Raw genomic sequence first — 11,989 nt, forward strand, 5'->3', positions numbered from 1 at the left:
TGACGAGGATGAGGCCGAGGGGGAGACTTATCCCTCGGCGGCGTGGGTGGCTCGAGTGGGCCGGCCTGGCCGACCAGCTGGATGGCTAGCTGGGCCACGAGGCCCACTAAGGGGGGGTGGCCCTTTCTTTTCTTATTTTTTTTATTTGCCTCTGTTTTCTATTTAAAAGAGCGACTGAATTATTTTGGCTAAATGTGTCACTTTGTACAAAAATAGATAGGAACAAAGTGGAGTTGCATAAAAAGTTTTGGGTCAGAAGGAGTTGGCTAACCATTTTAGAAATTGGGAAGGCCAATTTAATTATTGTTGGACCACAAGATAAAATCCCAGGGGCATTTTGGAAACTCAAATGAGGTTGGTTCAACATGAAAAACGATTAGGGCAATTTATAGGATAATGTGAACATTTAAGTTTTCAGGTTTGACGAAGTTGAATTTTAGACATTAAACTCGATTTTGAATTTGAGTTTGAACTACCATTTGGACCAAGCGAGGATTACTAACCGTAATCATGGTGACGTGGCAACATTAGCTGAGGATTACTTTAGCTTAATTATCCGGGCGTCACAGGTGGCAGGGCTAGGCTGGGCAATGTTGGCGGTGGGCCTATGGGTGCGATGGAAGGCTGGGCAAGGGCAGGGTGAGGTGGGGAGGGGAAGCCATCTGCTGGATCGGTAGATCGTGTACAAATAAACTAAGAGTGAATTACATTGGTGGTGTTAGAACCTGGCGCAAACGGCCACTTCGGTGCTAGAAGTTGGGGTGTACATTAAAGTGGTGCAAAAACTAGGCTCGAGCGTGCAAATACAGTGCTTATCGCGTTGGTAGACGGATTTTGCGCTGACTAGGATTGTTGGTCCCGCTCTCAGCCACTAGAGCTGCGAAAGGGTGCATGTGGTCGGATTTGTTTCGGAAAACCCCTCAATATATATATTTCTATAGCCCGCTTGGTTATATCCCGCAAACACCAGCCAGTCCACCTAGCTAACCTCTTGTTGGAGAAAGGAAAGGAAGATATCATTTTATGTTGGTATTTTTGACGTGTTTCTCTGTCCACTCTAAACTACCAGAAAACATCCAACTGAGCTAGATTATTGGTCTGTGACAATATTGGATTCGTTTAGTAGTTAAATTGCCCACGCCGCTTCTATATATTTAATGGTACCCATTAATCCCACCTCACTTCTTTAGATAAAATCTTACCAATTTAAATACATCCACGAGTAGTCTGAAGAAACAGCAAGAGAAAGAGCCAACAAAGAAGATACATGCACGCTTGTTGGCTGGAGGATGGAGGATTGAAAGGGAGATGCATGCATGGTTGGCTAGAAGGAATAAAGCTCACCATGCCTAAACAAGGAAATGAATTAATCAGGGTTTCCTTAAAAGAATTAAACTCGCCTTGCTATTAGAAGGAAACAAATTAATCGGGAAAGGAAGAGGATTGAAATTTGCAGCACCGGAACAATACGACATGTTGACATGTCGTGAACATGCATGTAAGTAAAGCATGCTCCTTTTTTTCTCGGTATATTCAAAAGAAATTATATTAACATGGCATTCCCTAGAATTATTTATACGCAAGCATGCAGACATTCGTTGAATATATGCATCATACGAGCACCCATAATATACAAGTGCTTCTATATGCATCTTTTTTTCGGTGTTCATGTCTCATAACAAGTTTTCTGATGTATAAGTATATATACCATGCATGCACATGGGATAACTCATAATGCAACATAACAGTTAATGTCTCATAACAAGTTAGTTATGCAATTTGATAGATCTTTCCGAGAAGATTTCACATGAGAAAAATGTCCCAGGTTTAGAAAAAATAATTAATATAACTATTCATGTTTTGGGTTTTCAATTTTTGATTGATGAACCAGTCATAATGGTTAACCCAATATCACAGGCCTTCCTGTCTCCCCACTACATATGTCTCGCATTAAGCGCGGACAATTAGTACACCATTGTCAGTGGAAAGCATATGACATAGTGGAGGTCAAAATAAAATAGAAAAGTTGCAAACAAAACAATCCATACATTTGTTAGCAGTTTTGCAAAAAGAAATTGGCTAAAAGTGCAATTCTTTTTCATGTTAGGAAGAATTGATACTTATTCGTTTAGGGGAGTGCGATATTTTTTTTCTCCCCGTTGCAACGCATGGGCATATGTGCTAGTATTTATTACACAGGGACACATAAGAAGTTTAAATGGGCTGCAGATATTGCGGCTTGTTTTGCGCGTGATTCTTTTTAAAGATATTTATAAAAAGTAAGTAATAAAAATTATATTTAAATATTTGTGTGCTATAAATTTTACACAAACAAGCCATGATTAGTAAATAAAAACATTTAAATATACACCCATGTATTATATAAAATATTTAGTTAATATGGACATTTAAAATGTATATTAAATAAACTTCTTCACATATTATTTCAAAACACATTCCTATATTTAAAATAATATTTATTAATTGTAAAAAATGTTTATATAATTTAAAATGATACAATTTATCTTGTAATTAAATTTAAACGTATTATTCTAATTATAAAAACATTTCGATGATTATAAGCACATTTGTATAGTTCAATTTTTGTATAATTAGAAATATTCAAAATTTTAAGTTTTAACTCTTCATGAATATTTAACCATGTATAATATGCAAAATATATAATTTTTCGAATATAAGTCATGAGTAAAAAATATGGAGATGTGAATATTTATAGATATTAAGTAAATGTTTGTATTCACCATTTTAAAATTTAAAAATCTGCGTGTGTATAGTTCTTTTGTATTCATTAAACTTTGTATCTAATATACATTTAAATGTTTGTATTAACTAAATATTTTATATATATAATATACGGGTATATGTGTCAATGATTTTATTTACATAATATTGATATATAAATATTGGCACATGATCTTTATTTATGCAATATCTGCAGCCCATTTAAGCTAGACATGAGTCCTTGCTAAACATTTAGGTTGTTTGTTTTGGTAGTCTGTGGTCGCGGTTCAAAACCTGCACGAAATGTTTTTCTATAAATATTGATAGGCGGGACCCAGTGGGCATAGAGAACAAAAATGCCATGTCCATAGGATCTTTTTTGTCAAAAATATATATTCTGAGGGGGTTTTCGAAGAAAAACCCTTCTTCCTGGTTCACTGGCTAACAGCGGACCCCACAAGTCTAGGCAGGAAAAAATTTGTATAGAAAAACAGGATAAGCACTGTATTTACACATGCAAGCTAAGTTTTTGCTATTTCGACGTACACCGCAACTTGTAACAACAAAGTGATCATTTACATCAAATTTTAGCATCACCGATGTAATTGACTCATAACTAATGTTGTATAAGATTTCCTAGTCGGTGGCCCGCCAAATTTTACTCGCAGCAGGAGAGAAGTGCTACTCCCTCCTTCCATCTATATAGGGCCTAATGTGTTTTTCAAGACCTCATTTGACTATTGATAAGATTAATAAGACATGAGATGTATAATATGAAAATTATATTATTGGAATCTCCTTTCATGTACGAATTTGACGGTATGCTTTGTGTAACTTGCATGTCATATATTATTGCTCTAACACTTGGTCAAAATTGGCCTCGAAAAACACATTAGGCCCTATATAGATGGAAAGAGGGAGTAGTCAATTTCTGGTGGCCCTTCTTTTGCTCGGCCGACGCACATAGGAAGGGACGACTGGACGAGAGTGTGAGTGAGAGTTCGGCGCCTACAATCTGGTGGGGTAGTGGGCCCCAGATGCGTTGACTGGATGCGAGTCCTTTCTGCGCGCAACTTGCGGGATCAGGTTGACGCGTAGGATCAGGTTGTCTAGGCACATGCATGCATATAATCCCGTGTACGCGTCGCCATTGAATCCCGTGTGCTGACTGCTGAGGTCGCACTCCAACATGCTCCGGAACCCACCATATAAAGAGACGCAGACGGTCCATTGGTCCATCTGTGCAAGCAAAGATGGCACGAGTCCTCCTTCTCCTCGTCCTGGCCGCCTCGCTCGCTGCGCTGGTGTCTTCCAAAGGTCTTCCGGTGCTCGCTCCGGTCACCAAGGACACGGCCACCTCCCTCTACACAATCCCCTTCCACGACGGAGCCAGCCTCGTCCTCGACGTCGCCGGCCTGCTCGTCTGGTCCACGTGCGAGGGCGGCCAGTCGCCGGCGGAGATCGCGTGCAGCAGCCCCACCTGCCTCCTCGCCAACGCCTACCCCGCCCCGGGCTGCCCCGCGCCCACCTGCGGCAGCGACAGGCACGACAAGCCGTGCACGGCGTACCCATCCAACCCGGTCACCGGCGCGTGCGCCGCCGGGAGCCTCTTCCACACCAGGTTCGCAGCCAACACCACCGACGGCAATAAACCGGTGAGCGAGGTGAACGTCCGGGTACTGGCGGCGTGCGCGCCGAGCAAGCTCCTGGCGTCGCTGCCGCGGGGCTCCACGGGCGTGGCCGGGCTCGCGGGCTCCGGCCTAGCGCTGCCGTCGCAGGTGGCGTCCGCCCAGAAGGTCGCCAACAAGTTCCTCCTCTGCCTCCCCACCGGCGGCCCTGGCGTGGCCATCTTCGGCGGCGGCCCGCTCCCTTGGCCGCAATTCACGCAGTCCATGGACTACACACCGCTGGTCGCCAAGGGGGGCAGCCCCGCGCACTACATCTCGGCCAGGTCAATCAAAGTGGAGAACACCCGCGTCCCCATCTCGGAGCGCGCGCTCGCCACCGGCGGCGTGATGCTCAGCACTAGGCTGCCCTACGTCTTGCTCTACCGTGACGTGTACCGCCCGTTGGTGGACGCGTTCACCAAGGCCCTGGCGGCGCAGCCTGCCAACGGAGCGCCGGTGGCGCGCGCAGTGAAGCCTGTGGCGCCGTTCGAGCTGTGCTACGACACGAAGACGCTGGGCAATAACCCCGGCGGGTACTGGGTGCCCAACGTCCTGCTGGAGCTTGACGGCGGGAGTGACTGGGCGCTGACCGGGAAGAACTCAATGGTGGACGTCAAGCCGGGGACGGCGTGCGTTGCGTTCGTGGAGATGAAGGGGGTTGATGCCGGCGATGGCAGTGCGCCGGCGGTGATCCTGGGAGGAGCCCAGATGGAGGACTTCGTGCTCGACTTCGACATGGAGAAGAAGCGGCTCGGGTTTCTCAGGCTGCCGCACTTTACGGGTTGCAGCAGCTTCAATTTCGCTCGAAGCACCTAGAGCTCTCACTGCCTGCAATAATATGTGTGTTTATCTACAGTGTATTCGTTGACTACTGCGTGTAGTAAATAAGATCTTTTGGACATTCAATAAAATGCAAAATTTATTTGTACATTCAAGACCAAATTACTTCATCTGTTGACCTTGAATGTGTTTTTTGTTCACTTAAAATTAACCGTTAATGACTCACGTCAACATTTGGCATTTTGTAAGACCTGTTTGCTAGTACATTTTTAATCATTAAATACATTTCTATGCATTTACTTATTATAATGAAATTTTAGAATGTAAATTCATGAAAAATAAAAAAATGAGTAAAAAATTCATATCTATGTTCTCGATTGCATATTTAATCTACTCCATATCAAAGAAATGAAAATGAATTCCAAACATGAGGGTGCCAGGAGACGACCCCAAACATTAAGTTTTTTTTAGTTGGAAAATGCAAACAAAGTCCGAAAAGAATAAAATTTGGCATGATGCCCACATATGACACCTAGAGGCTATGGTAAAAGTTTGAGAAGATTTCGCAAAAGTTGCGGTGTACCTTACTTTTAAACCGGACAATCTTCGAGGAAAGATCATGGTTCCGAGAGGGAACATGTCATCTTTGAAGGGAAAGCAACTGCTGCTTTATCGGTTGGCCTTGAATTTTTGCATGGCAGTGCACGACCTAGCTCTGGTTGTATGTGTTTCAATTCCTAAATCCGTTGTTGGCACGTTTTGTACCTGCACGTGCCAATTGCATCGCTTCACTCTCGGACGCGTTCCCCCCTATATAGAGAGGAGATATATACGATAGACGAATACACACACATGCCAAATTCATTTGTACCGAGCTGTTTCTCCGACGACCCCAGCTTAATGACTATGTGCAAAACCGTCTGAGAGAGCATGCCTCCGAAAACCGTGTCCTTTGAGAACCTGCACAAGATGAGGGATGATAAGGTCTTTGAAGAGTGTCCATGCGCGACTGCTCGCTCAACTTCAACACCCATATATGCCTACTACAACAACTTCCTCTATGGCGGATGATCACCTTGCCTTGACCACCATGGCCGGAGAAGCTGCTGGACCGGGGTTTTTGAATTTTTTGTCAAAAGAGACCACCTGCCGAACGGAACTGTCAAAATAGACCCCCTTCAGATGAAAGTGACAAAAAAGGACCCCCTCGACCGTGACGACAGGCGCGTCGGGCGACACATGGCACCTGCCGCCACGGCGCCAGGCGGCAGGCTCGGCATAACGGCAAAAGGCTGGCGCGACGGAACGGGCTGGCGATGTGGGCCCCTGCCATCTTAGGGGCGGGCGGCAGGACTATGCCGCTGCGCCCGGCCGCCTCTCTGGCTCGTGAAAGGTCTCTGCATGCGCGTTGCGGTGCCGCTCGTCGTGAGTTTATGAGCATCTCCAACAGCCGCGCTAAACAAGTGTCGCGCCGCAAAAGTGGGCGTTTTAGCGCGCGCAACCTGGCGTGTGGCTCCAGCGGGCGCGCAAAAATAGCGCGCGCTGTATACGGAGTTGGGCGCGCGGTCGGATACGCTATCTCGCGCGGTGTATTTGGGGCGCCCGGTTCCGCGTGTGGCACATTCGAGCGCTCGCGCCGCACTCTCTCCTCTCCTCCTCCTACGCCCCGCGCGCGCCAACGCCGGTGCCCTGCCACCCATGGACGCGCGCACCGGCACCCCGCTCACCCCATTGTACAGCCGCGACCCCCTCCCCCCCTCCCCCCGCCGCCGCCGCCGCCGGAAACCCTAGCACGGGGAGCGTTGGCGTCGCCACCGCCGAGCATCGGCCTCGCGCGCAACCTCTTCTTGCCATCGCGGATGACCACGGGGACGGATGGCTTCGCACCGGCGTTGTCCCGTGCCGCCGCCGCACCGTCGAAGCTCCCCAATGCGGCTAGGCCGAAGAAGGGCAAAACATCCGCGAAGAAGAACAAGGCGGCGGACGGCTTTGGCAGCTCGAAGGCGAGGGGAAAGAAGCTTGCAGGGCGTTTGACGGGCACGGCGGCTACCGAAGCGCCGGCGGGCTTGCTCGTTGAGCCGGCCGCCGACGCGCACCACGTGTTCGACGAAATGCCCCCAAGGTGAAAAAAATTCCAACTTTTATTTTCTTGTTATTTTTTCAATGCATCATATAGATAGCTTATTTGCATTGTTCAAAAAACTTTGTAGTCTCAACGATGATGCATACATGTCAACTATGGATGTTGGCTCCAACAATTGGCATTGGTCTCAAGCCAATGACATCCATTTCGAAGACCATGAGTTTGAGGTGGACGAGGAGGGTGAGGGCATTGTCGACGCGCCAAAAGGAAGAGCGGGCAATTACACCAACAAAGATGACATCTTACTATGCTATACTTGGTTGCAAGTGTCGAGGGATCCATCCATTGGAGGTGATCAAAGTAGAGATGCTTATTGGGGGCGGATGAAAGAACACTTTGATGCTCACAACGTGAGTGGAATTGACCGCTCCGAGAGATCACTTCGGTCCCGATGGTCGACAATCAACTCAGATTGTCAAAAGTGGGCGGCCGAACAAAAATCGGTTGACAAGTTGAACCCAAGTGGCACAAATGAGGACGATAGAGTAAGTGGCATTTCATACATGTTCATCATACTTGTTTTTGGTGTCCGAAGTGCTAACTTGCTTTGTTTTCATGTAGTACAACATTGCACAAAACTTGTTCAAAGAAGAGGTGAGGACAACCAAGAAGGGGAAGATCAAGAAAGGACGGATCTTTACATTGCCTCATTGCTATGAAGTGTTGAAGGATGATGAGAAATGGAAGAAGCGTGATGGTTTGGATGATTTGCATTGGAGCAACAAATGCAAGCGAACAATTGAGTTGAATGATGATGAGGAGGAGGAAGAGGATGATGCATCAAGTGATGACGGCAAGAGAAGCCCCACACCCAACTCGGTTTCATACTCGAAGCCAAAACGACCGGATGGTGCAAGAAAGAAAAAACCGAAAAGAAGAAGAGGAAAGGAGATGATGAGCTCAAAAATGCTATGGAGGCTATTGTGAAGGTAAGAAAAAAGAAGCCAACGAGGTGAGGAAATGGCAAGGAACCAAGATGCTGTGGCCGAGGAGAGGAGGTTGGCGGCCGAGGAGAGGAGGGTGGCCGCCGAGGAGAGGAAGGTGGGCATGGAGGAGCGAGCTAAGTTGTTGGAATGGGAGAAGCACTTGTTCTTCTTGGACACATCTTTGTTCAATGATGCGCAAAAGGAATATGTCAACCTTGCCCGTGAAGAAGACTTGATCCAAAAAAGAGCCATGATCCGCGGCATGGGTGGCGGTGGCCTCGGCGCCATGGGTGGCGGTGGTCTTGGCGGCATGGGTGGCGGTGGCCTTGGCGCCATGGGAGGCATGGGTGGCTTCGGAGGTACCATCAGCGGTTTAGGCGCCATGGGAGGCATGGGTGCACCTCCGGCCGCCATGGGAGGCATGGGTGGCTTTGGAGCACCCTTCGACGCTATGGCCGCCATGGGAGGCATGAGTTTTGCTTCTCTCATGGGAGGCATGGGTGCACCTCCGGCCGCCACGGGTGGAATGTCTTTCGATGTGCCTCCTCACACAGATTCCCATAAAGATGTCGTTGAAGATCTTGCCAACACCGTCGGAGCTTCACGTGATGCGGTGCGTGATGAGGTGAGGGAGGAAGATTCATCTTCGGAGGCGGAAGAATCGTCTTCGGAAGATGAGGACGAAGACGAGGAAGATGATTGATGTGTCTTTCATTTGTGTCTTAAACTTTAGTTTGCATTTTGAACTTGGTTGGATGAACTTGTGGGCATGAGTTTGAACTTGTGGGCATGAACTTTTATTCATCAACTTGTTTGTGTCAAATTTCATATGTTCATTGCATTTTGATGAATGTTTTAAACTCATTTTGTGTCCAAAATGCCATATATGTGAAATGCCCGGCGAGTCGCGCGTGCTGCATTTTTTGCGCACTGCTGGAGCGACACGCGCGCGCTGTATTTTAGCGCGGCTGTTGGAGCCAGCGCTGGCGGCCGCGCTAAACCAGCCGAAGCGCGCGCTGCAAACAGGTATTTTGCACGCGGTGCGAAGCGCGGCTGTTGAAGATGCTCTTGAAGATACTAACAGCCACACATCGATCATGTAGGAGTAGGAGTAGGAGTAGGATGAAATGAATCCCCGACTGTGTTTTACTACTAACACATGTAGACGCTTGATTCAGTCAAATCCCATCAATTAATCATTGCCTTGTCTACAAAAGAAACCTGCGGCCAGCCAGAGAGGCGGCCGGGCCCAGTGGCCCAGTCCTGCCGCTAGCCCCTGAGGCGGCAGGGGCCCGCATCGCCAGCCCGTTTCGTCACGCCAGCTTTTTGCCGTTATGCCGAGCCTGTCGCCTGGCGCAGTGGCGGGAGGGGCTGCCGCCTCGCACCGTGACGGCAGGTACCATGTATTGTCCGTCGCACCTGCCGCCACGGTCGAGGGGGTCCTTTTTTCACTTTCATTCGGAGGGTTTTTTTTGACAATTTCGTTTGGCAGGTGGTCTCTTTTGAAAAAAAATCGGGTTTTTGGCGCCCTCATATGTTCTGACCCCCTCTCTCTTGACATGTGTCATTGGTTGATATGTGTATATGCTTGATGTGTGTAGTCAGTCGTGTTCTTTTTTATTGCGGGAGGCCATGTTAGTAATCTTACTATGACGCAAATCTGACTAGAGACTAAAGAACACATGCCTAATTTCCTAACATGAATTTGTTGTTAGTAATCCGGAATATACATTTTTCAGCACAGTGACCGCATAGCGCAGTGGATTAGCGCGTCTGACTTCGGATCAGAAGGTCGTGGGTTCGACTCCCACTGTGGTCGTTTTTTCTTTCTATTTTTTTCTCCTGTAAAACTTCGTCAAACTTCACTTCAGGACAACAGTACGGGAATACAACTCTTATTTCACCACGGTTTGTACCCTTTTTTTTCAACAGTTTGACTCACGCAACACAGGCAAAATCAGAAAAATAATACACACACAGATCCAACTTGCAGCAAGTGCAGAAACAGTAGCACTGGACTTCCATTAAAATTCAGGCTCGGCCAAATTGCTGGTTTATCAAGTTTAGAGTAAGGACGTACACGGCTCTGCCATACTGCTCCAACCACCCATTACCGCCAGTCCACACAAAGATGGTCGAAAGCAGGTCATCCACCGCGCAAGGCTGGAACCAATGATCTCCGGAGATAACACGACCGGTGTTTTCACTAGTGTCTGTCAACGATGCATGCACTCAACAGGATATGTTAGGGCGTGTTTTCACTAGTAATTGTGAAGTACACCACCTGCCCGGAAGAAGTGTGTTAGGGCGTGTTTGGTTGCCCGCATGCAACCCAACCAGGCCCGCGCGGGATGTGCGCAGGATGTTTGGTTGTCTGGGCTGCATGCGGTTTGCGGCCCGCACGGACCTTAAAGCAGGCCACAGCTTGGCCCGGCGAAACGTGAGCCTGGCTCGGCGCGGCCACGCGTGCGAGGGCGTTGGACTTCTCGGGCAGCGCGGGAGATGGACGGACGCCTCATAACTGCCCCCTCCCCACTCTCCTGTCACCGCCCCGTGCACACTGTTTTCACCGCTCCCTCTCTCCCTCACCGCCCCTCCCTCTCATCTCGTCTCCGCCGATGGCTCCGCCTCGCCCACCGCCGCGCCGCCCTCTGACCCTCGTCGACCAGCGCACCGCCAGCATCCAGGAGCGTTGGCTTGCCGGGCTCCAGAACTCGGGGCGGGACCTGGCGTCGGCGCTGCGAGCGCCGTCCCCCATTTGCTGCCGGCCACCACGAGCGTCGGCCAATGCTATGCCGGCCATTCCTACTCCGGCGCCGATTCCGAACCTCGTGGTCTTGGGCTCGGCGCCGGCATCGTGCACGGAGCCGCCGCTTCTTGGGACCCCATTGGGTAGGGGGGTTTTCTTGACCCCCGTCCAAGGGTTTTCTGGTGTCGGCGGGTCGTCCTCCTCGACCTCCAGCGTGGCGATAAGAACAGGGCCGATGCCGCAGGCCATCGCCAGGGCCGGTTCCTCCTCTGCTCCGCCACCTCTCTCCTTCCCGCCGGGGTTTTCACCCCGGCCTCGGTTCGCTGCAGCTGCGCAAACTCCGGTGAGTCACTCCCCTCAATGCTTGCTCGTAGATGTAGATTAGGGGTTTATTTTCTTAGGCATGTGCTAGTAGTTAGTGGATTCGATTGGATTAGATAGGATTGGAGTAGATCTGATTTGGATTTGATCCCAATCGAATCCAAGTGGACCGATCTGTTCTTGATTCCTACAGTGTGTGTCCTAGGATATTTTGTTTCTGCTACTGCTAATGTGTCCTAGGATCTGTCATCATGCTAGTTAGTTGTGTTCATGCTAGTAGTCGTGTTCATGCTAGGGTTTGTGTTGATTGATATATGTGCATGTAGTTGGACCATCTTAAGATGATGTCAAATGTTCATGGATGCACATGGGTGCTATTGGCACTTGCACTTGCTATTTTTAGATGTTTCCATGCTTAGGATAGTGCACTGATCAGTGGACTTTCCCAACAGCAAGTGACACTGATCAGTGGCATTTGCTCATATAAGTGGCACTTGTTGTTGGGCAAGTGCACTGTTCAATGCCGCTAATCAGCGGACTTGCCCAACAGCAAGTGCCACTGATCAGCGCCATTTGGCCATGAGCAAATGGCACTAATCAGTGGCACTTGGCACTTGCTGTTGGGCAAATGCCACTGATCAGTGCCATTGATCAGTGCACT

At 48.7% G+C, this 11,989-nt stretch overlaps 1 protein-coding gene and 1 non-coding gene across 2 annotated transcripts; both read left to right on the forward strand.

Annotated features, from left to right (window-relative positions):
* Nucleotides 1–3,980: 3,980 nt before the first annotated feature.
* Nucleotides 3,981–5,337, forward strand: LOC119278478 (chitinase CLP-like). The gene has a single exon (XM_037559829.1). It carries the CDS (start codon nucleotides 3,996–3,998, stop codon nucleotides 5,223–5,225), a length of 1,230 nt encoding a protein of 409 aa, XP_037415726.1. The 5' UTR covers nucleotides 3,981–3,995; the 3' UTR covers nucleotides 5,226–5,337.
* Nucleotides 5,338–10,003: 4,666 nt separating this feature from the next.
* On the forward strand, nucleotides 10,004–10,077 carry TRNAR-UCG. The gene has a single exon. It is a non-coding gene; the product is annotated as a tRNA-Arg (tRNA).
* Nucleotides 10,078–11,989: the final 1,912 nt, after the last annotated feature.

Source organism: Triticum dicoccoides, chromosome 3B (genome assembly GCF_002162155.2).
Source record: "Triticum dicoccoides isolate Atlit2015 ecotype Zavitan chromosome 3B, WEW_v2.0, whole genome shotgun sequence".
Classification (NCBI taxonomy): domain Eukaryota; kingdom Viridiplantae; phylum Streptophyta; class Magnoliopsida; order Poales; family Poaceae; genus Triticum; species Triticum dicoccoides.